The 13,708-nt window shown below is 39.2% G+C and overlaps 1 protein-coding gene across 19 annotated transcripts in view; it reads right to left on the bottom strand.

Annotated features, from left to right (window-relative positions):
* Nucleotides 1-13,708, bottom strand: part of ST7 (suppression of tumorigenicity 7) — a 275,445-nt gene that overhangs the window by 50,191 nt on the left and 211,546 nt on the right. For all 19 annotated transcript variants that reach the window (XR_010126973.1, XM_054495525.2, XM_054495527.2 and 16 more), the window contains one exon: nucleotides 8,585-8,699. Coding sequence is in view for 18 of the 19 variants with exons in the window: in XM_054495525.2 (XP_054351500.1) it covers nucleotides 8,585-8,699 (115 nt within the window). In the remaining variant the exon portion in view is untranslated. The remainder of the gene's footprint in view (nucleotides 1-8,584; nucleotides 8,700-13,708) is intronic.

The raw sequence follows: 13,708 nt of genomic DNA, 5'->3' as shown, positions 1-13,708 counted from the left end.
AGCACCTTTGCTGTCCAGTTCAGACACCACCTCCAAGGGGAAGACTCCTCTCACTCCTCCTTGCTGCGTGCAGTGCCCCTTCCATCTTGGGCTAAGGTGTATCGCAATCTTTATACTTAACAGCAATTGCCTGTTCTCTTACTTCCCTGTCCTGCGTACATGGTGTGATTTAGGAGTAAAAGCTGTGCTTCTTCATCACTTTGCACCCACAACAAAAAACAATGTCTGAAATATAGTTGGCTCTCAGTGTTTGCTGAATAAAATCCTAAATTAATGTACTAACATCTCAAATATCTTGATATTAGCTTCCTTCATTTTGCAAACATTTACATCCAATTTAGCTCCTAGAAGCCAAAATTGATCAGTGTTGTACGTTCTAACAGGGAATCAGAAACTTGTTATTTCTCAACATGTGTACTGCATTTATCTTTGCTTACAGAGTTCCAGCAGAGTTTGAAATTGTATTGGTGCTCTAATCTCGATGTCTATTTGAAACATCAGTGGAATGAAATTATGGGGCAGGATGAAAAAAAACAATAAAGTAAAAACTGAAACAAGGTTGAAGAAAAGTGGAAAAAACAAGGAAAACCACACCTCTTCTGGCTCCTTAAGGACCTGTTATTGGAATGCTGCTGCTGAAACAAAAGGTCATCTTAGGGAGAATGACTCTTGAATTTTCAAAAGTCATAAGTGGTTCATAACAGCCAAACTTTAATTCAATAATCTTGGAAGAAATGTCTGTAATTATGAGTAAAACTGTCAATTAGATGGGCCTTGGAAAACTTATGGTGCAAAACTTTAGACAGGATAGAACAGTTTTCCATGATAACCTTTTTGACCTAATATCCTTTTGTTCATCTCCCAATAATAACAATCAAGATGTGGTTTTAAAAGGATCATTACTATTCTTACGCACAAGATAGGTCAATTGAGGGTCAATTCTCATATCTATGAATCTAAAATTTTTTCAAAGGTGGCAGCAAGTAGACATATAAATCTCAAACTATCTCACAAATGAGAACACTGTGTTGTAGTGGGATCTTATGTATCGATTCACTCACAGACCACAGATATTCCCAATGACTACCCTAGTACACAGGGGTTGAGATGAAAGCGGGGGGGTTGGGGGGCGGCATGAGCTTGCTCTCAAGGGCTTTCTTTCTCTGCACTTCCCACAGCTTGTTTCAAACAGACTCACTGAGTACTGATTCATCTCGCTTTGCCTGTTTTTTTGTATTTTTGTTTTTTAACATCTTTCTCCATTAGACTGAAAACTTCTTGGTGACAGAGAATAAGTTATATTTATTTGTGAATCTAAAGCACCTAAAAGTTCGTACTTCAACACGATAAGGACTCAATAGATCCTTGCTGAAATAATTTGAAAAAAATTAACCTATTTACTCTCTGTTATCCTTTAAAATTATGAAGTACCAAGAATCCCTTTTCTTGGTCAGGCAACAAATTGATATGATTTCTACCAGATACACTTGAAGCTCCTATAATCCAACATATTTGGCCTTCACAGATGCTCTTGGAAGCATGAACCAAACAAACAAACAAAAATGGAAAACAAATTTAAAAAGCAGTCCATTTCTCCTTCATAACCTGTTTGTGGATTGTGATGTGTTCTTACTGTCCCATTATGTGATTAATTTCTCAATTTACTTGTTTATGATATGATGCAAAGAAAACAATAGACATACAGGATTCTTCCTTAAATTTTTGTTATTGTTGATTCCAGGCAGTATGAGGTCTTTTTGCCCCACCTTCAAAAAGCCAATCTGAGGTCCCCTTCCAACCAAAGGGAAAAATTTCACTGAAGAAATAAAAGGGATTGATACACAAGAATCTCAAAAAGATGTGCCACCTGGGAGTTCAATGATTCAATTGGGAAGTTCTACATGACCTTAGTAATTTGGGGCAGGGGGAAGGACAAGCACTACGCATTCAACTACACCCAGAAAAATTCGTCTTATGCTACAAAGCCAAACACCAGATGTTATTTTCAACTTTTGGACTGGATTACCCCAGAAGGTCTGTGTCAGAGGGCCCTTCTGTGGCTGGTGCCCTGAAGCCAAACAAAGCAGTTTCCCTGATGGTAATGGCTGGCTGGGGAGGGATGTTACCTTGGTAAATTATGATAACTGGGCAATAAGGATTACCAAACCCAACATAAATTTGGAGGGTTTGTACATGTGCCAGCTATGTGAATTACAGATGTATGCATTCACCAAAAGTCTTCCATCATTAGAGACAGAAGTTTGTCATGCATATAGTCCTCACTGAAATGACATCTATTATCAGAACTTTTGCTCACTGCAATATATAGTTCATCCCTGACAGTCTATCATTTGTTCTAAAGTAACCTCAAAGGCCTAGTCCTCTTGGCAGATCTACCTCTTGGTGTCCAAATCTGTAGAGCATCCAGTGCAAAGCTATGCAGGACCACCATTTCTCAGTGACTTGTGCTTACAGGCATGAAGCCACAGCCATAGTATCAGTGCTGATAATTATTTTCTTCTTTGAAGCACCGATGTGGTTCATTCGCCCATCTTTTACACAAGGACTTTCTTTGAGCACTTGCCTGGTATCCACGATCTTTTCCGTAACAGCAAGCCCAGGGAAAGGAGCTGGACTAGGTTTATAGTCTGTCACTAGAAACTGACAGCATACCAAATCTTCTTTCTAATATGCAGCCCAATTTTGTGGTGGGTGTTTTCAGAGGCTGCTTGTGCCTGTGGTATCAAAATTCACATTTATATACTTAACTGAAAAGTACTGTTTTGGAAGTATGGACAGACTGACACTTGAAGTGTTTGACAAATACAGATTTTACTCATTGGACCTCCAGACATCTCACATCCTTCCTATTTTTACTTATTCCTCAAACATAAATGGAAAACAGCCTAACCAAAAGACAAGGTATCCAGTAACCATTTCAAAGGAGCTATGATGATAGCTGAATAACTTGTGCCAGTTATAAGGCCTTGGGCAATGAGCAAGGTTTACGAAATTTTTAGTTATAACTACATGCTGACTCTGTAAAACAGTATCAGCAAAAGGCTTTTTCTCTGAATAGTCTCAACAGCATGGTTCCCTCCCTAATGACTTTCCTTAGAACTTCTGTTTTCAATCTACTGAGATGAAAGTATTTCCTCCAATGTTAGAAACATGTCCTCTTCTAAAAAGTATACCCTCTGCAAATTACCAGATGGCAGATAATAATGCTAATTTAGGATGGGCTTGATGGCATCAGTAAAAATGATCTTGACATAGTGGTTGCATTTATATAACTTTTGTGACTGTAAGAAAGACCAGCTGTCCCTAGTTCTTTTGAGAAAGAAGGGAAGAACAAGAGAAGATTCTGCCCCAAATTTAGGGCAATCACTAAATGACTTAACGGAGTAAATATCCAAAAGTGCTTAGATCTGTATTTCCATTAGGACAAACTGTTCAGAGGCTGAACCCAAAAGAAGTAATGAACCCAAAGAAGTAATTTTTCCTTTGATCAGGAGTAAAAATCCCTGGCATGTTTTTTTTCAGCTTTCCAAAAGTTTAGATAAAACTAAGAATTTTAGTTCTTATCAAATATCTGTATGTCCTATTAGATCCATAATTAATTTTAATAACAAGTCATAACATTGTCTTTTTGCAGAGCATAAGACTGGGCTCTTATTCTCTCACTGTGACATTTTATATATGGTTTTCCATTTGAACAAGACTAATGAAGAATAGTGGTGAAGTTTAGGAGTGACACTTTTGGCTCTTTGTAATAGCGAATAATATCTGAACTCCTACTGTGTGTCCCACACTGTTCTTAACACTTAACATAGATTAAACTACTTTAATCCTCACAACAAATTACCCGCTGTGTGATCTTGGGCAAGTTACTTAGCCTTTCTAAGCTTCGATCTCATTTCCAGAGAAAGAAACCAAGGCTTAGAATGTTAAGTAATTTGCTCAAGCTCCCTCAGTTGGTGAAAGGCAGAGCTGGGATCTGATCCACCTCTTTCCCACCACCCATGACTGACTGCCTTCTGGTATCACCAAGGATCACTAACTAGAGACAGGCAGAACTAGGTGCTCCCAAAGGTACCTTATAGCGCTCAGACCTGCGTTCGCTTGCTCTATGAGATTCTCCTAAAATTGAAATGCACAAATGACAATGAATAAGAAACACATGAATTCTTTTCCACATTCCCACCCTAATCTTTGGGACTTAAGTTTTCAACCTAGGTGGCCTATAAACTTCTTTGAAAGGCAATCCAAAGCTTGTAAGAACTTTTGCAATGGCTTCTAAAAGAAGGTTCTCATGACTTAATGATCTTGAAAACATTGCTGTCTTTACAGCAAATGTATGACCAAAGAAAAAGATAAATCTCAAATTAAATGAACACCTTACAGCAAATCCCTTTTGTGATTAAAAAAATCAGATACAAGTTGATTGAAGATGGAAAGCCATATTTTGAAGACAGTTTCAGAAAGACAAGCAAATATAGATACACTCAGTTCTTAAAGAATGATTAGAAAGGAATCTTACAAGACAATGAGGCATCACTGAAATTCTGCACCATGGCTTCAGCCCACCTAAGTCATGCCTTTGAAAGAGGAGTGAGAGAGGCCCAGCACATCACTTTTGGAAGGCTTACATTTATGCAAAACACATGGGATTTAGAGCCAGCTGGATCTGGATTTGAATCCCAGCTCTGCAGTTTTCTAAGAATGTGGTCTTGTAAGTTGTTTAATCTCACAAAGCCTCAGTTTCTGCATCTGCTAAAATGGAATAACTGCCTCCTTACAGGGTTATTGCGAGGGTAAAGCTAATGCCAAGCTAATAACATGCTTGGCACATGGTAGGTTCTCAATAAATTGTGGCTAATGACAACAACAAGAACAATGGTATTAAATAAAAACAATTTAAATAAATACTACCAACAGCAGAAAGAGTATAAGTATGGTGGTTAAAAGCATGGGTCTGGAGTGAGACCACCTCGGTTTTTATCCTGGCTTTCTTTTACTTGTAGAATTCACATCATATTTAATGAAGTTGTTCTCAGTCGATCACTTTTCTCTCATAACATCACATCTACGTGGCTTTACTTTGATATTATAGGCTCTTCCTGTGAGCAATTACCTTCTTTTTGTACCAGTTACCATATCTGCAAAATGGGGCTAACAATAGTATCTACCAAATATGCTTGTGGTTTGAATCATGTCTGATACTGACACATTACAAGAACTCAATAAATGCTAGCTGTTGCTGCTGCTATTTTAGTCACTGTGTGAAGAACATTATAGAACCAGGATCAGCCACCTGGAATAAAACTGCCCACCTATAATGTTGATTCACAAATTGAAAATATAAGAGTATGAAAAATCCTGAGGATAGCAATACAGTATTTTAGACTAATACCTGGAATAATAAAACATTAGAAGTTATCTCTATGGCAAAAATCAAAATCAGACTGCAGACTATATGGATATATGTCCAATCAACTGGTAATCTTTGTGGGGACACAGGAGTATATGATTGTTACTGATTTCCAGACTCAAAGCCAAACTTTTTTTAAGGTGGTGAAGAACAATGAGACAAGGGGAATACATTTTGCCTCCCTTCTTTCCCCCAAAATATGTTCTTCACCACCCCCATTCCTGGCCCCCAGTGTCTTGCCATTTTTCTAAATCTTTTTGCAAAGGTCAGAAAAGCAGAACTAATCCCATTGTGTTCCCAGCATACTACTTTAAAAATTCAGCCACCTAGCAAATGTAATAAAGAAGGATTGCTGTACCCAAAAAGCAATCCAAAAAACGGCTACCCAACCAGAGCATTCCAATTAGTAAAAAGGACATATAATCCTGCTGCTTTGGGTGTGGCTCTACAGAGAGGGATGAAGGGGCTGGGATTCTAAGTGCTGTCTCCAGCATCTCATGGATTAGACATCTGAACCAGGGTGAAGATCAGAACGCCCTAAAAGCTGTCTGCACTCTAAGACCTCTAAAGCACCCACTTCCTCGCCCAGGGCCAGATAAGGAACCAGCAGCTCAGTAGACGTCTCCAGGAAAAGCAGCAGGGATAAACTTGAAAGAACCCATTTCATGATATGGGGTGAGAAACAAGAGGCATGTTTTTCCACAATCTTCAGTGGCTGCAGCTCAACCCTCAAGAACAGTAACTTCAGCAGCCACTTCATTATATTTCTACTGTAAATGATACAGGCCTGAGCCAAGTCAGCACCAAAACTCCCTTCAGAATTCAGTCGGTGTTAGGTCATCTGTACTCTATTGACAACTGCTGAACTCAAAACCCCTAACGAGGCATCTCAGCAACAATATGTGTCCTGCCACTAATGAGGCTCTTTTTCCATGAATAATGAACAAGAACATCATCTCTGTTGCCAGGTACACAACATAAACAAAGCTCAACACAAGGGCCTTGGTATGGTGAGTTTGTCCATTTGCAACAAAAGAATTTTTCAAAGTGTGAGCCAAGTTTCAGTGGAGGGTGGGACGGCCCGTTGTAACAAATAATGTGAACATATGTTATCAGAATCTAATAAATCAGTTTTTGAATGTTGTGGAACAGAGGCTGTGCAATGGGATAGTTAGAGACAATGGAGAGTTCCATTTCTTTATTTTACAATCAGTCTTATAACACAAGGCTCATGATTTCTGTAACAAACGGGGATCTTCATGAAAGGAGCCTTAAGAGGCTCGCCATCCCAAAGGCTCTACTGATTAAAGTTTTATTTCTGAAGGCTTGATATATCAGACTGAGTACAAGTCAGCATTAGGGATTGCTACGGCATTGATGGCTACAGAGTGGCATTTGGAAAAGTGCGCTGCCACCTGAACCCATGGCCATGGGACTGAATTCCTTTGGTACTAAAAGAATGTCAATGTACGAGGATTTTTGCCTACAAGGCAGCCCAATAGTTTAGACCCCTAAGCTTGGACCACTGTTTAGCTGAACCATGAGTAAGATTTTAGCATATAAATAGAAAATACAAGTGAGCTGACATGAAAGCCAAACAGTCTTTATTTTGTTTACTTAAAAGTGCTCCACAAATACTTTTCTCTGTTTCTAAAATCAGTTCCATACTAGGTAGCACATATCTTGTTACACAGGGTACTTATGTCTGCACAGGCAAAATGATGCCATCACTGGCTGAAGGCTTTTTGTTTCCATAAATTTGAGCAAGAATTTGAAGAAAATGAAACAAAAACAAAAACAGTCTCATAATGCCTGAGTTTCCTCAACTATAGGAGATAACAACTCTCACCCATTTCAGAGATTCCTTATGAATAAATGTGTCAAAAATAAGACCCAATGGCCAGGTGTGGTGGCTTACGCCTGTACTCCCAGTGCCTTGGGGGGCCAGGGTGGGAAGTTCACAGGAGTTTGAGACCAGTCTGGGTAACATAACGATAACCAGTCTCTACAAAAAAAAATTTAAAAATTAGCCAAGCATGATGGCACACTCCTATAGTCCTAGTTACTTGGGAGGCTGAAGCGGGAGGATGGCTAGAACCCAGGAGTTCAAGGTTATAGTGAACTATGATCATACCACTATACTCCATCTGGGGTGACAGAGAGGAAGGCCCTATCTCTAAAAAAAAAAAAAAAAGACCCAAATGGTATAGTTTGCTCTATATGTTTTGTAATCTGAATAATTCTTTAAATGCACTGAAGATGCTTACTAAAGAAAAAATATTTCATAAAGCAAAAAATGATCATATAATAAGTAATCATTCCCTACATCCATTTTACAAGCAAACACTTTAGGAAGATGGTTACTGAAATGAGGCAGAATAGTATGAAGCTCTGCAGATATTTTAGTAACTATGTCATGGCAGGTAATTATGTGGACAATTTTTATCCAATTAATCAAATAATGAATTCATGGATAATGACAATATGAGCATTAAAGTTTTAAAATATCTAGGATGTGCCAGCTTATTTTTCTGGTTTCTTAGGAAAAGGCAAAATGGAATAAGTTCATGAGTAAGTAACCAGAATGGCAAAGGGACTTCAAAGCCTGCCATTTAAAGAAATGGGGATATTCTGCTGCTAATGAGAAGAGCTGGGATGAAGGGGACATGATTTCATCTTCCAATATTTACTGAATTGTCACATGTGCAAGGGATATTAGCTGTTCTACACTGCTCCAAAGGGTCAATGTGACCAATAGGCGGTGGTCACAGTGAACTGATGTGGAGTTACAGCAAGAGCTCTAACAGTCAGTGCTGCCCCTACAGGATAGGTACTGCCTATGAGGTTCTGGGTGATTCCTGACCACAGAGGTAATAGAGCAGAGTAGACATAACTGCCTGATGGGGAGAGCATGAGGGGAGCCTGCAGGGATGGAAGGAGAGGAACGAGACACATGCCATGTCACATTTCTGGCCCTTGCTAACCATGAAATTCTAAGATCGTACCAAACACCATCATAAAACTGTAGGTGAAAATTCTATAAGAGTATGGTTACAAAAGTGCTGTGCTATTTAAAATGACCCTTCCAATCTAATCAGGGAAAATACATCAAAAGAGGAATAGTCAAGTAAATAAAAATACCCAAGGACTTACCATCATACTTTGCTAAGACTGCCTGAACATCAGCATATGCTTGTAGTTCCAGAAGGGCTTCTAAAAGGTTTTCATGGATATTGAACATACTCAGAAGGGGGAACTCCTTCATTAACTAGGGCAGAAGAAATCAAGGAATAATTAGTATATTATGTATGTCTTATACTTTTATTGTACATATTTTATTATATATATTATGTTTTGATATATATATATACAAAGTAAAATGATTACTAGAGTTAAGCATTTTAAGAAATAAGTATTTCTTATCTACCTATTTATTTGAGACAGAGTCTTGCTCTGTCACCCAGGCTGGAGTGCAGTGGCGCGATCTCAGCTCACTGCAACCTCCACCTCCTGGGTTCAAGCGATTCTCCTGCCTCAGCCTCCCAAGTAGCTGGGACTACAGGCACATGCTACCATGCCCGGCTAATTTTTTGTGTTTTAAGTAGAGACGGGGTTTCACTATGTTAGCCAGGATGGTCTTGATCTCCTGACCTCATGATCTGCCCGCCTCGGCCTCCCGAAGTGCTGGGATTACAGCATTTCTTATTTTTAAAGTATAATACTGAATTGTATTTATATAAATGTATAATCCAATTCTTAAAAGGATAATTAATATTGGGTTGTAAGAGTTCATATCAATTATTATTTTGTAAATCATTAAATGCTTCTTTTTTTTCTGGTAAGGTGGGATAAGATTCAAAGAGAGGTTTTCATAAAAGTTGAAGAAAATGCTCAATAAGGATAAAATGCCATGGAGAAACCAAACAAGGTAAAGGCTGAAAAATATCTCACGGGCTTTACCAATTAGGTCACCGGTAACTTTGCCAACAGCAGTTTGGATGGAAGCCAGACTGTACAAGGGTAAACAAGGGGGCACTACTGTTTCAAGCAGCCTAGTGGCAAAGTTAAGGAGAAAAAGTAGAAAAATAGCTAGAAAGTGACATGGGTTAAAAGAAAATTTGTAGGTAGTGATGGGGGTGGTAGTAAAGAGGAAGGTTTATGAGTTCCTGCCTGGTGGCCTACATAAAACAGGGGCCACGATCATCTTCTGAGACTAAGAGAATAGGTGGCAGGGAAGAAGCTTAAAGATGGGGTGAAAGTGAAAAACAGCCACACAGTGGAGAACTACTCAGGAAAAAAAAAAAAAAAAGGACTGCTAAGGCTGTCTTGAGGGCCTAACAAATGGAGACCATGAATTTTAGAGGTTATAACTGCCATGGTTGTCAAGTTTTACCTAGCAGTGGCCACAGCCCAGGTACAGTAGCAAGATGTCAAATGATTAGGTTGAGCCTGGGCAGACTGAATTAGGTTCAATAAAATTCAAGGAGCAAGAGACTGGACTATGATGGTGAACGAATGATTAAAGGAATGGTCCAAGGGTTCCAGACTGGATGAGGATGAAGAGAGGCCCAAAGGAAGTTAAAATATATAATATTGAACTTCACTGGGAAGCAAAGAGAAAGAAGAAAGACCAAGAATTTCAGAGCAAAATTTTTATCTTCAAGAAAGGTAAAATCTGGCCACGGATAGTGGCTCATGCCTATAATCCCAGCACTTTGAGAGGCCGAGGCAGGTGGATCACCTGAGGTCAGGAGTTTGACACCAGCCTGTCCAACATGGCAAAACCCCATCTCTACTAAAAATACAAAAATTAGTCAGGCGTGGTGGCATGCACCTGTAGTCCCAGCTACTTAGGAGGCCGAGGCAGGAGAATCACTTGAACCCAGGAGGTGAAGGTTGCAGTGAGCTTAGATCATGCCACTGCATTCCAGTCTGGGCAACAGAGTGAGACTCCGTCTCAAAAAAAAAAGAAGAAGAAGAAAAAGAAAAAAAACAGTAAAATCTTATCTTAAAAGAAAGTTAACCAGGTTCAAAAAAAAGGAAAGGTAAAATCTTATCTTAAAAGAAGGTAACCAGGTTCAAAAAAAAGAAACATAAAATCTTATCTTAAAAGAAAGGTAACCAGGTTCTTTACAGAGCAGAATCACAGACATATTCTCCTCTAATCCTCTACCTGGATAACTGCTATCTATTATAACATAACAACCTCTAAAAAACTGATAACTGTTTTCGATGTCAACATCTTTAAAGTAATTATGCTGAGAGAAATAATACTCAAAAACAGGCTAATTCACTGCTAAGCAAAAAATCAGTGAATACACTGCATTGACCATCCAGTTCTTCCTTCAACAGGAACATTTACCATATTGTTTAGCCAAGAATCATTTACCCTATCTTTAAAAATAATTTTCTGCAGCCCAAAAGAGCATCATATTACTAACAAAAAACCCCTATTAAACTGATTATGTGTTCAGTAAGACTGATGGTCCGAACTTCCCTAGAGAGGCCTGCAGTATTTTCACTGTTGATAAAGGAGGTGAATAAGACTATACCACACACTGCTGATGTTCTGTAACCAATAAAAGTATTTCTTGTTCTGGTTCATTTTGATTCTAGTTGACATTACTCTTTGATTTTTTTTTCTCTTTCTAATTAAAGCTAGTTAGAATTAAAGCGCTCTGTCATTCAGCATTTGGCAACACAATAAAGACATTCTCTAAATTGCAACATTTAAACATTTATTGTTTTCAGCCAATTCTTCAGGTAATGATCAAACTTCAAGGACACAAATCATATTCTATAATTTAAAAAGTGCAATTCCAAATATTAGTTGCTGAAGTTTAAAAACTGAGTCTTACTAAAACTCAGTGAGACCGCATACACGAACATGAGGTCTCACCTGGTTCCAACAGAACTTAAGGTAAGATGCTAGGAGCTTAAAGAGCAGTGCTTTCATTTGAAGCTTGGACAGAGCATACTGTGTCCAAAAACAAATCACCAATAAAAGGATTTTAAACATGGTAAAAAGCAAATGTTGGAGAGGTAATCAAAGTCATATGACAATTAGCAAATCTAGCTTTCCTAATTTAATATAAACAAGAACAAAAAGTGAACCCTCTGCTGCCTCCATTGCCCTCTCCGGCCCCTCAAACAAGCTATCTTAGAGAAAAGCCCACAACTCCCTTGGCTCTGTTTACTCCACACTGCTTCGCTACAACCTGGCTTGCCTCCCCACAATCTGAATCTGCTTGTCCCCATTTACAGGTGACTGAAATTGCTCCCGTGGACACCCTCCGCCCTTTTCTTGTTTGACCTCTGCATCATTTGAAAGTCTGATGGCTTTTTCTTTGAAACGTTTGCCTCTCTTGGCTTCTTCAACAGCATTCTCTTCTGGTTTTCTTCATACTTATCTCACAGCTCCTTTTCTAGTTTCCCCTTGTCTCTGACTTAGGAGTAAGTCTTCTTGCAGGTTATGTCCCACATCCTCTTATCTTAAACACCCTGATCTCTAGAACTGTTGTCATTTCCAGGGTCTCAGCATCAGCATCTCCATGGGGATGACTTCCACAGCCTAACATCCTGCTCTTGCCAGCTGTCTTCCTGACAGTTTTACCTGAGTGTCCTTAAACGCAACACACCTAATACTGAGCTGATAATTTCCCCCTTCCCAGGCCAACCCTTCAAACCTGTTCTTCCCTCCTTGGTATTTCCTATTTCAGAGAAAAGAACCATTAACCTCTTGTCACCCTCTTCTCCCTACAGCCACTTTAGAGGCCCTGCAACCCCCGAGAGTTGATATTTAAAACATGCTGATAGCTTTCATTACATTCAATGAAAGCTCTGTTACGCAAACATACACCTTAAGAATCATTACCATCTCCTCTTTTCTCTAACCATGCTGCCAGTAACTTATGCCCCTCGTACGTTGCCTACATTGCTCAAACAGCATCTGCATTTGTCCATTTGCCTCCAATCACCTCTTTCCAATCCACCCTTCCAATGCTGTCATAAAGGCTTTTTTTTTTTTGAGAGACAGAGTCTGGCTCTGTCACCGAGTCTGGAGCTCAGTGGTGCAATCTCAGCTCACTGCAAGCTCTGCCTCCCAGGTTCATGCCATTCTCCTGCCTCAGCCTCCCAAGTAGCTGGGACTACAGGCACCCGCCACCATGCCCGGCTAATTTTTTGTATCTTTAGTAGAGATGGGGTTTCACCGTGTTAGCCAGGATGGTCTCGATCTCCTGACCTCGTGATCCACCTGCCTCGGCCTCCCAAAGTGCTAGGATTACAGGCGTGAGCCACTGCGCCTGGCCCATAAAGGCTCTTATACACAAGTGAGTCCATCACACTCCTGCTTAAAAGGCAATCAAGGACATGACAAGATTTATCCCAAGGAAATAAGCAGATGTTAATACAAATTTACAAAGCTGTTTATCACAACATTATTTGTAATAGTAAAAAAAAAAAAAATGCAAGCAACTTAAAATTTAACCCATTATGAGATATTTAAGTATAATAAACTATAGTCACCTTTTGGGCTATTATATGTTGTCATTAGAAGTTAAGTTCTCAAAAAACTTTCAACAGCATAGCCTGGGAAATGCTGGCATACAATATTACACTAGAGAAAGCAGGATACAAACTATATTTTGTAATAAAATCATGCTTTTCTTATGAGCCTATGCATAGAAACATACTTGGTTAGAAATACACTAAAATTATACCAATATACTAAATTATGCTAATATACTAAAATTTTAACAGCAGTTATTTCTAGTTGATGATATTAAAGGTGATTTTTATTTCTTCCTTCATATTTTCTATATGTTCTAATTTTTAAAATTTTGTTCTAATATCCATTCTATAAACTGGGGAAGGGGACAGCCATTTTTAGGAATACTGGCTTCTCACTGAATTCAGGATATAATCTAAAATGCTTAGCATGGCAAACGTAGCCCCTTGTGACAAGTCCCTGTCTACTATGCCAGCCTCACTTCTAGCCACTTCACACACACCACGCGTCTGGCATAGAACAGCTTTCAGTTCCTTAAACAGGCCATGTTCACTCATGTGTCTATCCAAGCTCCTCCTCCCTGGAGTGCTCTCCCATCTTGGTCAATCTGGCCGCTCCTCAACTTTCAGGAAATCTTTACCTGGCCCCGACTCCTGACCTCTTACCTTTATCTGCTGGTTAAGTACTCCTGGCCTGAACTACCAGAGTCCTTGTCACAATCATCTACTAGTCCATCTTCTCCATGAGTCTGAGAAGAACGTGAGAGC

The sequence above is a fragment of the Pongo pygmaeus genome, chromosome 6 (assembly GCF_028885625.2).
Source record: "Pongo pygmaeus isolate AG05252 chromosome 6, NHGRI_mPonPyg2-v2.0_pri, whole genome shotgun sequence".
Taxonomy (NCBI): Eukaryota; Metazoa; Chordata; class Mammalia; order Primates; family Hominidae; genus Pongo; species Pongo pygmaeus.
This window is presented reverse-complemented; position numbering and strand designations above follow the sequence as displayed.